Source organism: Kwoniella newhampshirensis, assembly GCF_039105145.1.
Source record: "Kwoniella newhampshirensis strain CBS 13917 chromosome 10 map unlocalized Ctg15, whole genome shotgun sequence".
In the NCBI taxonomy this organism is placed as follows: domain Eukaryota; kingdom Fungi; phylum Basidiomycota; class Tremellomycetes; order Tremellales; family Cryptococcaceae; genus Kwoniella; species Kwoniella newhampshirensis.
Genome location: NW_027118345.1, coordinates 289,172 through 305,021, shown reverse-complemented (window position 1 = coordinate 305,021; position 15,850 = coordinate 289,172). Strand labels below are relative to the sequence as shown.

The window sequence follows — 15,850 nt, the reverse complement described above, 5'->3', positions numbered from 1 at the left end:
TGTTCTCGGCAGAGAATCCTCGAGTTAGAACACAATTTACCCAAGTCTCACCAACATCGCGTATCTTGTCCCAAGTCGGGAGCACATCAACGATAGTAGGCTTTTCATTGCTTGCCTTGTAAGCTGAACGACGGATATCGCCGTCGGTCGGTGTAGCTCCTTGACACAGTCACAGAATAGACCTGATGGAGATAATGGTTAAACAACTAAAATTGACAAGGGGAATCTTGTTATCTTCATACACCATCTACTGTATACTTAACTATCGTCCCAATTTCGACAAAGTTTGTGAAATTATGGAAAGAGATTTGTCGGGGCGTTTAGTGAAGTCGGCGAAATCCGGCACTGTGGTAAGGTTTATTGACCTATCTGTTTTGGAAGTGCCAGGTATTCCTCGATGGCAATCTACAAGTAACTATATACTTGGAAGCACCAGAAGGCAGTAATATATAACAAACAAGGTACTGCTGCTATACAAGTCACTCTACGGTCTCAAACAATCTCTTCGCTGTTTCAATATAGGCCCATGATATCTGGCTTGAATGGGAAGGTGGAAGCAGACCCCTACTTTTATGTACAACTGCGTGGAGGGAAAGTACTCATGTTCTTGGTGCATGTAGACAGTCGACTTATTGCTTGCTACTCTGGATCTGCCTTGGACAACTTCAAGAAGGCACTCATTGCAAAATTCTGATTTTGGACCAGCTGGTTTCACCACAAACGAGATCAGAACCAGCGCTGTATTTCCCATCAGTTCTGTTGTAGATTGCCCTTGGGCAATTTTACAGCATATAGGGGAGTACTGCATCTCATACATCCACGCTCACTCAAATGGGTCCGTCTCTACAGACTTTTGGCTGATGAAACCATCTATTGTGCTGACATAATTAAAGTTGCCGTCCATTCATAGTTCCTGGAGGTGCAGTTCATACGAGTTGAGAGGACTAGCTAGGGAAAGGAATCTTGAGTAAAGTCAGACAAAGCTTAGATGGTCACCATTGTGGGAGAATGAAACATCACCATTGTGAGAGAGTCGGGGGTGAAGCTCTGTTAGAATTAGATGATCAGTCGCTTGCGTAAAAGCTACAACGCTTACACAGCGACACAGTGTTGCCATGGTACTGTACTTAGCTATCCGCAGTTTTTACTTTCTCTCTAGTTCTGATGAAAATTTGGTGATTTCCCTGCTCCACCAAGTCTTGGGTGTGCCACAAAGAATCACCTTGGCGGAAGTGATACCATACCCCCATGGAGGGGTGCTACAGTAGTGTGTGTTGTAAGCAAGGAAGTGCCTACATGGTCAAGATTCAGAAAACTCTTAAGAGCCTTTTTGACAATGTCCAAGGCAAAGAAAGTTGCAAGCAATGAATTGATTGTTGTCACAATCATATACCAGCAAGGCCAATATCCGACAAAGTTCCCAGTCTGACAAACATTTGGACAAAACGGCATTTATCGGAGGAACAACCGGAACGTTGTCGAAACTTGCCAACTCCCTGCTACCCCATGCTGCAAATACACCAATTGTTCAGCCACCCGGGGATTCTTTCCACATCTGGCAAAAATGTCATTGCACATGCAAGGTTTGGCAAATTTTGATGAAGAAAGGGATATGTGCATGAATGAATGTAGTACAAAAAGAAAATAGTTCCCTGTCAATCCTAGAGTTTGGTCCTATTGTAGTAGTACCTTTGAATATTATCACTTTGAATAATCTTGTTACATTGACCAGCGCATATTTGGCTGTTGTCATGACGGCCATTCCACCACAACCACAAATAGCCCATGGTTACGTAAACCCTCTGGATATCCTCAACATCTTTGATATCTTCAAGCGCAACTCGATATACTCGCCAAAGCCCAAGCTGAAGGGCGTCACAGGTGAACAATAGAAACAGGAGGAAGTTGATTGATGTTCTATGCATCCTGGTGGATGGGGTAGTGGAGGATGTATATACATGGCGTCAGTCCTCATTGTTCTAGTCTTTCCCTAGCGATTTCTCGATTGAAAGTCATACCTAGTACCTCGCTCTCCTTTCAACAATATCACTGTGGTACCTGAGTTTATCTAGAGCTGCACAAGCCCTCTAGATATACGTGTCAAGTTCCTTGTTATCCTCGCTATCTTTGTTGTCCTCGTTATCCTTGTTATCCCCATATTGTGCTGTCCCATTCTGTGATAGGGCTCATTGACTGAGGCCACATTGCTCATCGTGACAGCTGTTCTCATTAGTAAACCCTCAAGTTAGAACACCACTTAGTCCAAATTTCACAAACTTTGCCCCTTGTATCCGAAGCAGAGAACCCATCAGCAATTGTAGGCTTTTGTCTCTTGTCTGGTGTGCTGAACAACAGATATCCTTGTTGGTTGGTGTGGCCCGTGACATATACTCCAAAAGATTTGACTCACTTTTGTCACTTAGATCAATCTGTGCTTGCAAAACTATGCTTGCAAAGCACATGTGTCAGGGCAATGGTGGCATGCTTAAGGAGAAAAAAGAGATGCAAACCGGCTGTGTGACCTTTGATGCAAATCCAATCCAATTCAATCCATAGCTCAGAAAGGAGAAAGGAGAAAAAAAACTATGAGAATGTTTTGGTCAACTCCGCTGGTGATCATGGGAAATCATTGTAGGACTTGCAAACAGTCCTCCATGGTTCTGTAGTATTTCTGGATGGTTGTGTTGGGTCATGAGTCGAGAAGTCACCCATTGTTGCTCCTTCAAGTACACAGGCGGGACGCACGGATTGAGCAGATGTGTCACGCTCGGGTTCCAGTACAAGCTTTGACTTCACCGCCTACTTGCGGACTATGACAGACTTTCGCAAAGACAAGAGGAGTTCGAATGTTGGCAATCAAAGGTTAACAGAAGTTCCGAATACTACCACACATAACGTCAAACATCGGGTCTAGCAATGCGTCATCACTACTGATCTTTGCCAACTTTTGCCTGAACACCTTACCTAGTCTTTGATCGAACAGTCCGCAATTTTTGGAGCAGTTAGCACAACGAAGATATTTATTTATCTCAAAATAGACGAAGTTAGATAGTAGCCCCTTGTCCATATTGATTTGTTCTCTCCGTACAATACATTTTGATCTTAGACATCTTGCACGAGTTACATCAAGCAACATGTACTTGGCCATTCTCTTAAGCGAGATCTTTAAAGTAGACCAGACCCCAATAACTCGGCCAAACTTCCGCAAGATTTGCAGAAAGACGTGCGAGCTCTCCAGTCTTTAGCGGCTATATGACGGGATCATCGGTCGGTCGGCGTAGCAGCGTGACGAAGACAAAGAAAGGTCCAGAAGACGTTGTCAGAGGGATCTCTCTCGCGTGAAGGTTGTAAAGGTTCCACATGGCCACAAGCCAGATCAGTATGTGCATATGGAACGGTGACATTCGCCAGTCATCCGCTTTCGCTATGCCATGATGCTGTATGAGACGTAGGCAGTGAAGAATCGCGCAGAATCGCGCAGGGATACTAGCTACAAGTACTCAATGATGACTACAACAAGGTCTTTCTATGTCCCCCAGACCTCGAGGCCTAAACATTCGAAAGGGACGGCCTGATTTGAGACTCGTGATCCTGACTCGCACAGTATCTCGTTGTTGTAGGCCGGGCAAGTGGCGGAGGAGTTGTGTGTGAACGTAGAGTCAAGCAGGAGACCGTACACACCAGCGCTGCATGATTCCAACATCAGCAGAATCCCTCGCATCAAGACTCACCCGCCCCCGAAGGATACAAAACCTGACTCGCAAAGAGCAAAGTATTGATTTTGTCCAGTCCATTTGAACGATCGGGCTTGAGAGGTTGGAGAAAGCTTGAAAAGGAACCTGATCTCATTGGGAAGGTCAATATGATTTGGTTTCGGGCAGTATTTGTGGATGATCACGAGCGGGCGGTTGACAGCGTTGATGAGCAGAACAAAATCGACAGCAATCATAGGTGGTCAAATGAAACGACGACACAACGGTGCCAAAGACGTTTTCGGGAAATACAGGATAGCGCGGACGGTCACATGGGCGGGTGGCAGACAAGGAGAAGAAAGGTCGGTGTCATCACGACAGCGGGGTCATGAACGAAAATGAGGAAAGCGTTGTTTTGAGGTTGTAGTGATCAGCTTCAGGCAGGTACATTCATAGTCCATTGAACTTACGATTCACCACTACCATAGTATGTGCCTTCCCGTTTCACTATGGCCTCATTCATGAATACCCCAAAGCGGCCCCCCTTGCCGTCCCGAACCACTAGCACATTTCCAGACGTTGGATGCGATTGAGCATATTTGTCGACCAATCGATATAGTGTGGAAAGGGAAGCACCGTGTTGGTCCAATGAAACTGCTCAGTGTCAGTGAACGGTCTTCTTCTGAGATATCAGCACGCACACAGGAGTGTCCAGATGCTCGCTAGCCGCTGTCTAGGGGGCAAATGCTGCCTCAAGCTGTCGGCATCTGCAACTTTTAGAACCTGATCGGTGGTTTCCCGTCTTCCTGACAGTCTGATGTGTCCCCACTCTTCTTCTCCCCGCTGGGGGCCCTTCACGCGTGCCTCCCGGGGATCAAAACCAGGAGCTCCAGCTGGTGCCGTATAACTACCAGCGATCTGATCGGCAGAGGCGAAAGGGGTGTCGTGAGTGACATCGATCGGTATCGGCTCGGCAAGGGTTGTTTGTGGGTGGTTAAATTGCTGCTCATTCAGCGCATGACCAGGAGGCACGAATGTTGAGTGGTTCAGAACGGACCGCCATTTTGAGGCCAGCTTGGTAGTAGTAGCGAGAGTGTCGAGGAGTTTACCGTGCGGTGGGCTATGTGTGAATGTGCGCTGTTGATTTGCTTCAACGTGAATATCGTGCGCCGAGATGGGAACCGATGACAACGTGCTGTTTCGCGAATTTGTTCGCTGTACTCTCCTCATTTCACCAACAGCACTATCTCGCCCAGACTCATGCGAGGGATGAAAAATGATATCGCTTCCAGCATCGGTGACCAATGGGGGTGAGCTCAGACTCGACGCAAAGTAGTTGGTCGACAAACGACGGGGTGACCGAATGGGAGGTACATAGTCGGGTGCGATATCGGTGGGCCGGGGCGGTAGGTCTACGTGTATAGGAGAGGAGGCTGTTGGAGGAGCAGGATCATGGCTAGGTGAGGATAGCAGGTCTGGCAATTGAGACACGTTATGCGGTTGACGTGATCGATTGACCCAATCGTCCCCTCCCAGAAGATCTACGTCTGCAAAGGCTGTTCTTGGCGACCTTCGACGCTCGGAAGCTGGATGAGGATCATCAAATGATCCCAGAAGGTCTGTCTCGTGCAAGGTTGGAGGTTGTCGTTGTATGTGGTCAGCTGAAGTGAAAGCACCAAAGTCGGAGGAAGAGGAGGAAGCGTGTGAAGCGGGGGCCAAGGGCTGAGCGGAACCGGAGGATGAAGTGTCATTGTACCTTTTGTTGGGCGACAGCATCATGAGACCGATCTTGTCGACGTTATGCTGTTTCTGCGTGTATGATGAAAGCAGAGCGGTGAGGTTGAGGGTGCGACCCAAGGGCCGAGTTGAGCAAGAGGAAGGGACGGATGATGATGGTGTTCATGGAACAGAGACAGGGGAGTCACAGTATTTCCACCTCCACTCCTAGGTAACTCAGACTTTCCACTCTCTGAGCGGTTGGTATCTTGCTCGACAGTCATTGATTCACATCCGGCGGCGGATCATCATGCGTGCCAAGAGACGATCCAAAAAAGCTCCCTTGACAAAGAGTGTCGCTGGTCCCACAAAAGCAGCGGTATCTCACAAGCTTACCCAAGCCACCATTGCCTCGTATCACACCCTTCTCAAGAGACAAGCGATACTCAGACGCGACCTCGCGGCAGCGAAAGGCAACTCTGAATCAAGGCAGATCCAACAATCACTCGATCGAATTGACCATGAGTTAGAGAGTCTTGGCGGGCTCGAGGCTTATCAGAGGGCTAGCAAATTAGGACAGTCTCGTGAACGGGGAGGAGATACCTCAAAGATTCTCATCAAATGGCTGGAAGAGATGGGCATGGATAAGAGCGGTCGACTCCGGTATGTGAACGTGTTCAACGTGATGTTACTGACACGCGACAGGATGCTTGAACTGGGGGCTCTGACGCCGAGCAACTACGGTGGCTGCTCCGCTTGGATAGACAATTCGCCCATCGATCTGCACTCACAACACCCTGACATCTTGGAGCAAGATTTCTTCCAACGGCCCTTGCCTTCGACAGAGGATGAAGCATTCGACATTATCAGTTGTAGTCTGGTCCTCAATTTCGTCAGCGATCCGCAAGGGAGAGGTATGTTGAGGACGAACTCGGTATCAGGGAGCGTTCCGCTAAGCGACGAACAGGTCGAATGTTACGGTTGATACACGCTCAACTCAAACCACGAAGCGATTCACTTTTGTTCCTTGTGTTGCCTCTACCCTGCCTGGCTAACTCACGATACATCTCGATATCGTCATGCGTAGCTCTCATGAGATGCGTCGGCTTCCATCTCGTCAAGGAGCAGTGGAAGGATGGCGGCAAGGTTGGATACTGGTTGTGGAGATGGCATCAGCCCGGTGAGGAAGGGGTCGAACGATGGAGGAGGAAAGTGATCGATCAAGATGGTCCAAAGAAGAACAATTTTGCGATCACTCTGTGAGATCGTTCAGACATCTGTAAAAGTAGCATCTGTATCATCCTCGCACCTCTCTTGTACATGCATAGCCGCAAGGACGGTTGCAACAAACGATTTCAACCAAAAAAACCTGACTACGTAGAAGAATGCCTCCACTCGATGCGTTTCATTTCAATTCACCTTCTCTGCTTTTCTCACTTCTTCACCCTTGCATGGTGATGCGTGATACGGGGTCATGAGATTCTGGACACGATCTTCACGATCTCCTCAAGTGCCAAGACGTGACCATGTGGACCCCAACACTTCCCAGTCATCGACAGTTCTTCAGCCGTTCACCCTCCTGTTCGGCTTCCTGGCACTCGCCCTTTCTTGGATCACCTATCGATGCTACCGCGAGGATATACGTCTCTCTGGCGCTTGGGGCTGCGAGATGAGCTGGATGATGCCGTCTTACACACCTGTTGAATGGTTGGACAAACCATCCCGACGCTACAGCCTGTATCTGTATCGCGAGCAGGGATGGGATTTCGAGAACACCGTTAGTATACGAAAATATCCGTTTCTCACTCAATGCTTATGCGTGCCGCAGGTCAATGGACATCCCGTGATTTTTGTGCCGGGCAACGCTGGATCCTATCAGCAGGTTCGCTCTATCGCATCATCTGCATCACGACAATATTACGGAAAGCCGGGTGGTCGAGCGGAAGGGCAAGAGAGGGCCAAGAAGTTAGACTTTTTCACTGGTGAGTGTCCAGTCCCGGACGAGATGGAGACATGCTAACTCTGGCTCAGTGGACTTGAATGAGGAGCTCTCCGCTTTCGATGCGGGTACGTTGCGAGACCAGGCCGACTTTCTTCTACAATGCATCTATCGAGTACTTCGAGAGTATCAACACCTTGATATAGCCGATCGACCGCGACAAGTTACTCTGCTCGCCCACTCCATGGGTGGCATAGTATCTAGACTGGCAGTTGACTCCAGCGTCGCCGACATGGTGGACGTCATCTTCACCATGTCTTCACCACACCTCATCCCGCCTCTCAGTTTGGAATACGATATGGACCGCATATATCATAGTGTCAATGTTGAGCCCAAGACGACCCGACGCCCCTTGCTCGTGTCCCTCTGCGGAGGTATATCAGACGAGCAAGTAGTATCTGACAGTTGTGCTCTGTCATCGACCATTATTACACCGGCTGACGGCCTCGCGGTGTTTACCACTGGAATCCCAGGTGTTTGGACCGGTATTGATCATCAAGCCATGGTCTGGTGTCATCAGATTCGCTGGCGCGTCGCGAAGGTACTGCTCGAAATGACCACCTCGAAGGAACGTGCCGATAAATTATCAATCGCAAGGACGTGGTTACTGGACGACGATCTTAGTCATCCATCTACGAACGCTCTTTCCGATTGGAGAAGTCTACCGATGACGTATCCAAACGTGACGCTCCTGGGTCAGCCTGGGCGCGCGCAAGATATCCAGCTCAAGCAGTGTGATAGGGATAATAAGTGCAAGAGAGTGTCATCTGCCCATCTCACATTACCCAGACCAGCGAACCCAGACGCACCGTTCCCATTACCGGGCGAGGGTAACAAACCCGACGAGACGATGTTCGCTGTAGATGTCTCTGCCACAGAACCTTTGGAAACGTTGCTGGTTGATTCGACCACAACAGACTGGCTAGTCATGGGAGTACGTAAAACCTACTCGGTGCAGGGGACCGCTTGGAGTAAGTCAATGACATGGCGCTGAGCTGACCAACAGAGCGAAATCGCAACGAAAGCTATGTGTCCCATCTAACACTTCGTTTCCCCGCAATTCGTCCATCCTCCCTCAGAACGCATCGTTTAATAGCCAGCTTCGGGAAATGCAAAGGTCCGTCAAACAACAAGCTGCGGGGCTAACGGATGTGGTCAGGCCGTCGACCTCTGCTCAGACATGTCACCAGTGCGGGAGATACTGTCGCCACGTTCGAATCACGCTTCCACTCGGTCACTTCGGAACCCATACGTCTGCACTCACACACGGCATCCGCACCTTTCCTTCCAGAAGGGAGCATCGCTGGAGAACTCGTCTTGGAGATCTATCAGATGCCGGAATGTTCAATCGATCAAATTCTTGTATCCACGGAGATATCTTCCGTACTAGCCAAAATCGTCTCCCGTTATCGCATGACAGTTATCGCATGGCCTATCGCGTGGGTGGCTGTGGTGATTATGTGGCAGATGACAAAGCTGATGACGAGCGGTGAGTTCAGCTTGTGCGGATTTGACTGATCCCGGTCTGCAGGTCACTTTACATCGTTCGGGAGTGCACTTGAGCAAGTAGCTCGGCGGTGGATGCCCTTGGTCACGGCAGGACTGATGTTGGGAGCATCACTACATTGTATTGCGAGAGTTCCTGGTAGTCAGACCATGTTCCTCGGTACCTTTCAGGCTGTATACTTGCCGCTTATAATTCTCTTCGCCGGATGGTCTTTTGGGTTCCTTTGCTTAATATGGACTGTATTGGAAGCCACACTCAGATTGAGTAGTGGCATATCTACGGCGTTGCGAACCTCGAACGACGACAATACGAAGTGAGTGATCGACGCTACTTTACACGGTCACGTAGCGCTTATCAAGGTTGTAGAATAATCAACGAGGAGACAAATGCTCTTGGCGTACTGATACCCTCAGCGCTTGTATCCATACTGGTATATCTACTTGTGCCTCACCAACTTGCTTTTGTCATTTCGTTCGCCGTTTTGTGGACGTCTGTCACCGTTTTCAGAGCAAGACCGTCTCCCATTGTGAGTGAGATCCGAAGGAATCGAGTGCTGATTCTCAAGCCTTCATCTGTCGACATGTCCACGACTGTGGTTTTGCTCATGCTGTTGATGTTGCCGTTCAAAGCTACAGCATTACTCGTCTGGGCTCGTAGTCTGTGGACTAAGTGGTCGCACCCCTTCGCCACAGACCACAACCTCTTTCAAATTGTCCCCGCAATTTTGACTGTGGCGCTATTAAGCCAGGGAGCCATCCCGAAGAAACGAGACTTGTGAGCGTTTTCACGACGAGCCCATCGCTGATTCCTGTCAGCCTCATCCAAGGCTGCCGATGTGCTTTGTTCCTTTTGGCTGTGGTCGCATTCGTGTATGGCAGTAGGCGGACATGGCTACTTCCTCCCCTAGTGAACCTGGTTTTGGTGTTTATAGCCGGGATATTGTGGTAGCAGATGGATGCGTCGGAAATGATGACGTCACTGCTTTTTGTATCAACATTTCCGCAACAACAAAGCATGACCGTTTTCGTCTCTCCTTTGCGGTTGAACCGTTAGGTTACTTCATACACGCACATCTCACCAGCAATCAGCATGGATCCTGATGCAGCGCTAGCTGCTGCTACCAGCACAATGTCTTCCAGGTTCGAGTCCCAGACGGCAATTGATGAAGCAAAGGAGAACAAACAGAAGGAATGGAAGGAAGCATATGCGAGGTGAGTCTCCAAGCAATTGCTATTCAGGACAAGCCGAAGGCGTCTGACAGTGATGATCCAGAATCGGGCAGGAGCCGCCTCCAGAAGAGCCTGAACAGGAATATGACCCTCGAACATTGTTCGAACGACTACAGTCGCAAAAAGTAACTTTCATCATCCCTGTGCCTGCCGTACTCCTCTTCCCAGAAGCCTAGTCAACTGGATGGCCCGCTGATCCATCGCCGTCCGGGCAACAGGACACCAAGAAGGAAGAATGGGATTCCAAGATGAAGCTGTCGAATCAATGGAGGGGACTTGACTCGGAAGAACAGCGATTCCTGGCGGAAAAGGAAGCTGAAAAGAGAGCTGAACAACGAAAGGTGGAGGAGAGGGAAGCGGACGAAGTCAGAGAATACAGAGAGTGAGTGTCTGTCAAACTTAACGCATTTCGTTGTTAGCCTGATTTGGACTACCATCCCCGGCCTTCGAACTGCGCTGTGCAATGCCGCTGACGGATTTCGTTATAGGCGACTAGCAGCAAAGCATGCTTCGCAAGCAACAACGGAGCCGCCAGTCCTCGCCTCGGCTGCTTCTACTGCATCGAAAAAGGTGCCTGTGAAACCCGCTCGAAAAGACGTCAAGTCCTTCATGAAAGGTATTGTAGTAAAGAAGAAGACTAAGCCGGCTTCGACGGTCACGGGCTCCGCCTCAGAACGGCTGACAGATCCTCCGGCGGCTGCGAATCTCGAATCGAACTCTTCCTCAACTGCGGGTGCAAAACGACAAGCGCCGGACAATGCCACCAATAGCGAGGAAGAAAAGCGCCGCAAACTGGACCAAGATGAGTAATAGGCCCACTGGACTTGTTGTATGACCCATTCATGATGTTGCATTCGTTTTCACAAACAATCTACTTTTCCACAGACCGATATTGTTTCCCTGACGCTTACTGGTGAGGACGACTTATGCCGCATTCTTCGGGACCTCACAAGGCTCAACACTCCAGATGCCATCTGCATAGTCTTGCACGGATCTGCAACTTGCAATCAGCATCGAGCTGTCCCAATCCCTGATTACAAACCCACCTATCACTACTGAAGTCGCCCATGTTGAAGGCCGTGATGATCGCTTTCTTGGTCCATTCGGTCTTATCAGCGTAGCACTCATCCATGAGTTTCTCAGCGGAGAGGTAAGAGCCAAAGTCGTTTGACACCTAGAAACAAAGGTCAGCATCTGACTGGTTGACAACTCTGACCGACTGACAAGGTAGTAATCATGTTCGTAGACGGTTTTGAGGAGAGGCTCATAAGTCTGACCATCGCCGAACGTCCCACTCTCAATCGCTCTGAAAACGTCTTGAAGCTCTGAGGATCGCTGTTCCAGCGGAGTAGGTTGATACGAATTGCTGAAACGGACTCCCTCAACCTGCTCGGTAAGATGTCCGAAAAGGAAGGACTGATCCTCGCCAGCGTCCTCGGCGATTTCTGCGAAATGGTCAGGAAGTAGATGACAACCGTATCGGCTTACTTACCAACGTTCGCACCGTCGACGGTGCCGAGCAACAAGGCACCGTTCAGAGCAAGTTTCATGTTACTCGTACCGGAAGCCTCTGTGCCTGCAGTACTGATCTGCACACTGACGTCCGAAGCAGGAACCAACACCTCGGCAATGGAAACGCTGTAATCCGGGATAAAGACGACCTTGAGGACGTCACCGACGTCGGGGTCGTTGTTGACGACCTTGGCGACGTTGTTGATTAGTCGAATGACCAGCTTAGCAATGTAGTAACCAGGTGCGGCTTTGCCGGCGAAGATCGCGGTATGCTTGGTGATGGACTTGCGCTCTTCGGGAGTAGCCCGCTTGATTCGGAGATATCGGTAGATGATACCGAAGAGGTTGAGGGTTTGTCTCTTGTACTGAAGAAAATGTGATCAGCTGGCAGAGACCCTTTGGAAATGACGGTACGAACCTCGTGGAGTCGCTTGATCTGCGTCATGAACACACTCTCAATGTTGAGTTGGATTCCGAGCTCGGCTTCGATGAGATCAGCAAGCTGTGCAAAGCAAGTCAGCAATCTTGCACTGCGGAAGCTGGCGAGCACGCACACGACGTTTGTTTTCCATCTTGATGCCCACGAAAGCCTTCCTAAACTCTTCGTTCTCGGCCATGGGCAAGAGCGTCTTGAGCTCCTTGAGGTGGGTAAGCCAATGGTCGGTGCCCAGGGTGTGTGTGATGAGCGCAGCGAACTGGGGGTTGCACTGTAAGAGCCATCTGCGAGGGTGTCAGAGGGTCCTGCTGGATCGTTTTGAGCTGCTACATACCGACGAGGAGTGATACCGTTAGTGACCTGTGCTTTTGTCAGCCCTTGTCCGTCGGTGGCATGTACACGACATACATTTGTGAAAGAGTCTCTGCCTTTAAACTCGACAAAGTCCTTGAAGATGGTTGCTTGCAAGAGCTGACTGTGGAGCTCGGCTACACCGTTGATCTGGAAGTCTTTCAGCAGCTGCCCGGTGACCAATCACTCACCTTGAACGATGCGACAATGGCGAGATACGCCATTCGGACGTATTTGGGGGTACCCTCTGCATTCCGTGAGCTAGGACATTTCTCATGCTACAGGTACCAGACTCACCCTCAATAATACTCATCCTCCTGATACGTTCCATATCGCCCTGGCATAGTAGCGTCAGACACGGCAATGTGACATGGAAAGATGATACGCACTGGCCATCGTTTGGCAATCGCGCCGAGGAAATCGCTGTTTGCACATTAATCTTACTGTTTGAGGATAAAATCAAAGAGCTCACTAATTGATCCTGTAAATGATCTGCAAGTGTCGAGGCAACAAGCTCTCGAAAAGGTCAACTTGCCATCGCTCCAAAGCCTCTGGCAAGACAGTGTGGCTGTCGAAATTGTCAGCTGAATCAATTATCGTGAAAGCATAACCCACTTGGTGTAGGCGAAGACCTTTGTGGTGATAGACCAAGCCGTGTTGTAGTCGATCTCCTCCTCATCCATGAGGATTCTCATAAGCTCGGGAATGGCAAGAGTTGGGTGAGTGTCGTTCATCTGGATACAAATGTAATCCGGAAGATCCGTCCATGGCAGGTCGAGCTTGGTGAAACGCCTCAGGATGTCCTGGAGAGACGCGCTGACCCAGACTGCGAAGATAGTCAGCATTGCTGATAGATCTTGTATAGAGATATACTAACGGTACTGCTGCATAATACGCAGCTTCTTGCCCGCATACATGTTGTCGTTGGGGTACAGCACACGGGTCTGCAGAAAGCGTCAGGTTGAATTCGTAGATTGGGCCGCGTATACCCACGATGTTCTCCACCTCACTGCTCGCAGCGACACTGGCCTCGTAGTTACCGGCTATATGTCAGCAGACTCGAATGGACGGACACTCACCGTTGAAGGAGTTGAGATCAAACCCTTGGACGGGCTTGGCACTCCACAATCGGATATTTGCACAGTTCTTCGTATTGAAACCAGGGATCGGGGTGTCGTAGGCAACTGCAAGACACTCCATACCACCGGACCAAAGAGCCTTGTCCGAGTTGGGAACCGCCTCGACCCGTCCGTAGAATCGAATGGGGTAGGTCACATCAAGACGACCAATCTCCCAAGGCTGCGGATCGAGTCAGCTACGGGTCGTGAGTATTTCATCTTACGTTTTCCCGGTCAAGCCATGGATCGGGAGCCTCAAGCTGCTCGCCGGTGCTGGAGATGAGCTGCTTGAAGATACCGTAATTGTATCTGCATTGTGATCAGCTGGAGTCACCCAGTCGAACATACCTAAGACCGTAACCCCATCCCGGAAGGTTGAGGGTGGCCATACTGTCGATCTACGTTTGTGTTAGCACCCTGTCGAGGCTACACAGCTACAACTCACGTAACACGCGGCAAGACGACCAAGACCTCCGTTACCGAGACCTGCGTCTCGCTCCTCGTTCAACAAATCCTCAAAGTTCTGGCAAGTCAGTGGTATTCTCAAGGGCGATGACTCACGAAACCAAGCTTCGTGGTGGCGTCTTCGTACGTGTTTCTCATGCCAAGGTTGAGGACAGCATTGTCGAGAGACCTTCCGATGAGCCACTCGATAGACAGATAGTAGATACGCTTCGGAGCTTTGGCGGTGTGATGGCTGGAAGCATGCTTCAGTGGTGAATCCAACTCAGCGTGAAACTGCTTACATGGCTGTCTCGTTCCATCGTCTGTTACTAGCTGTCAGTCCGGGGCTCTCGCTTGACAAACACACAGCTCACTCAAGAAGCTGGTCTCTCACCGACAACGCGGTAGCTTGGTATGCAGCGAGCTGACGACTCATCAGCGAGCCATTGGACGAGCTGTACACCACTCACGGTGTCCATGTTTCCGGCTTGCCTTGCCAGGCTGGTCGTGACATGTCGCACAACCGTGTTGGCGACATCCTGAGGGTTCTCCTTGTCGATTTCCATGGCCTTGAGTGCGGATTTCCACGTTTTCTCGTCGCCAATGGGCCATTCACCCTCCATGTCAACGATTCCCTTCTGAGCCGGGAAGTAGGATCCAGTGAGAGATCGTTTGTGACCGGGACGTTCCTTGCCTGTGCACTGTTTGTGAGTACCAAAACTCATGGAGCGCAGATGACCTGCTTACGAGGAGTGACCACCGGAATACCGATCTGACTGGTGTCTACATGCTTCATGGAGAGAGGGTTGCCCGCCGACATGGAGGATCGACGGGACAAGGCCGGCTGGTGAAGCGAGGGAGTTCGAGACCCATGGGAGCTGGGGGTACCGTGAGAGGCGCTCGGAGACGCTGAGGTCGCAAAATGTCAGTGAGCGGACGGAGGAGGAAGGGAGAATGGCAGATCTCGCAAGTGAGGTTGACAGAGTACTTGACAGTGTAGGTCCGGTGAGCTGTGGCTCGGCATCCAGTAAGGAGTGTTGGCCTGGCTAAAAGCGCTGCGATGCGACTAATGCAGCGCAGGGCACTGACAGAGCCATACATATCACACCGCCAGGCAGGTCATACAAGCGCGGCATGTGAAAGGCTCCCCGGATGATAGGTCCACGGGGAACGGTACTCACTTGGCAACTTGTCCAAGTTCTCCTTGGTGAGGGTGCTCATCTTGCCTTGGGCCGTCCTGACTTGGCTTTGCGTTGCGAGAACGGGAATGGATGCAAAAGTCAAAGCAATGACTGACGAGGCAGTGGAGTGTTGTCTTGAGAACGAGTACAAGGATGGATCACGCCGAGGTGATAGATGGGGAATGAAATGTGTATGCCCAGGGAAGTGAGCGGGTCGGCGACACTAATGAACCTGATGGCATGGGAAACGGGTCAAGCTGTGACTGCGACCAGTGACTGTGCCGGCGGGCGGGCGTTCATTCATTTCCCATCCCTTAACCGGCCAGTTCCGTTGGGAAAAACAAAATCAACAAAATCAGGGCGTTCATTTGTGGTCGATTACCTTACCCTGGCTTACCCCACGGTGCTCAGAGAGGCAGTCAGTATTCATCAAAAACACAGAGCCCATATGACACATGCATTCACCCATCAGTTTACAGCCAACTGTGTGTCTGGTGTTGTTGCGTTTGCCACGGCCAAAGGAGAGTGCGAGGTCGAGTGGAACATTATAGGTGCAAACGTGCTTTTCTTCTCTCATGCCTTGCTGTGGGGGACCACTAACGTAAAAGATCTACAACAACAAAGGTGGGGTGGTATGCTTAAAATTGCTTCGGATAAGTTACTTC

At 50.2% G+C, this 15,850-nt stretch overlaps 4 protein-coding genes across 4 annotated transcripts; 2 read left to right on the top strand and 2 right to left on the bottom strand.

The window, feature by feature from the left end:
- Window positions 1-3,526: 3,526 nt before the first annotated feature.
- On the bottom strand, window positions 3,527-5,468 carry IAR55_007070 (uncharacterized protein; the record flags this gene model as incomplete). Its single annotated transcript, XM_066950146.1, has 4 exons — window positions 3,527-3,686; window positions 3,732-3,839; window positions 4,163-4,346; window positions 4,394-5,468. The coding sequence occupies 4 exons, from the start codon at window positions 5,466-5,468 to the stop codon at window positions 3,527-3,529; spliced, it is 1,527 nt and encodes a 508-aa protein (XP_066799361.1).
- Window positions 5,469-5,718: 250 nt separating this feature from the next.
- Window positions 5,719-9,862, top strand: IAR55_007069 (uncharacterized protein; the record flags this gene model as incomplete). Its single annotated transcript, XM_066950145.1, has 11 exons — window positions 5,719-6,071; window positions 6,114-6,322; window positions 6,376-6,667; window positions 6,927-7,185; window positions 7,237-7,390; window positions 7,440-8,378; window positions 8,504-8,524; window positions 8,567-8,896; window positions 8,939-9,227; window positions 9,281-9,688; window positions 9,796-9,862. The coding sequence occupies 11 exons, from the start codon at window positions 5,719-5,721 to the stop codon at window positions 9,860-9,862; spliced, it is 3,321 nt and encodes a 1,106-aa protein (XP_066799360.1).
- A 141-nt stretch (window positions 9,863-10,003) lies between these two features.
- Window positions 10,004-10,953, top strand: IAR55_007068 (uncharacterized protein; the record flags this gene model as incomplete). The annotated part of the gene is made up of 4 exons (XM_066950144.1): window positions 10,004-10,125; window positions 10,187-10,268; window positions 10,362-10,525; window positions 10,632-10,953. 4 exons carry the CDS (start codon window positions 10,004-10,006, stop codon window positions 10,951-10,953), a joined length of 690 nt encoding a protein of 229 aa, XP_066799359.1.
- Window positions 10,954-11,067: 114 nt separating this feature from the next.
- IAR55_007067 (uncharacterized protein) lies at window positions 11,068-15,225 on the bottom strand (the record flags this gene model as incomplete). Its single annotated transcript, XM_066950143.1, has 25 exons — window positions 11,068-11,137; window positions 11,190-11,317; window positions 11,368-11,588; window positions 11,636-12,020; window positions 12,074-12,157; window positions 12,210-12,375; window positions 12,426-12,451; window positions 12,500-12,562; window positions 12,634-12,689; window positions 12,740-12,779; window positions 12,832-12,865; window positions 12,915-13,010; window positions 13,058-13,268; window positions 13,320-13,386; window positions 13,436-13,466; window positions 13,518-13,741; window positions 13,785-13,833; window positions 13,909-13,958; window positions 14,006-14,074; window positions 14,122-14,257; window positions 14,307-14,327; window positions 14,379-14,428; window positions 14,475-14,698; window positions 14,752-14,913; window positions 15,186-15,225. 25 exons carry the CDS (start codon window positions 15,223-15,225, stop codon window positions 11,068-11,070), a joined length of 2,703 nt encoding a protein of 900 aa, XP_066799358.1.
- Window positions 15,226-15,850: the final 625 nt, after the last annotated feature.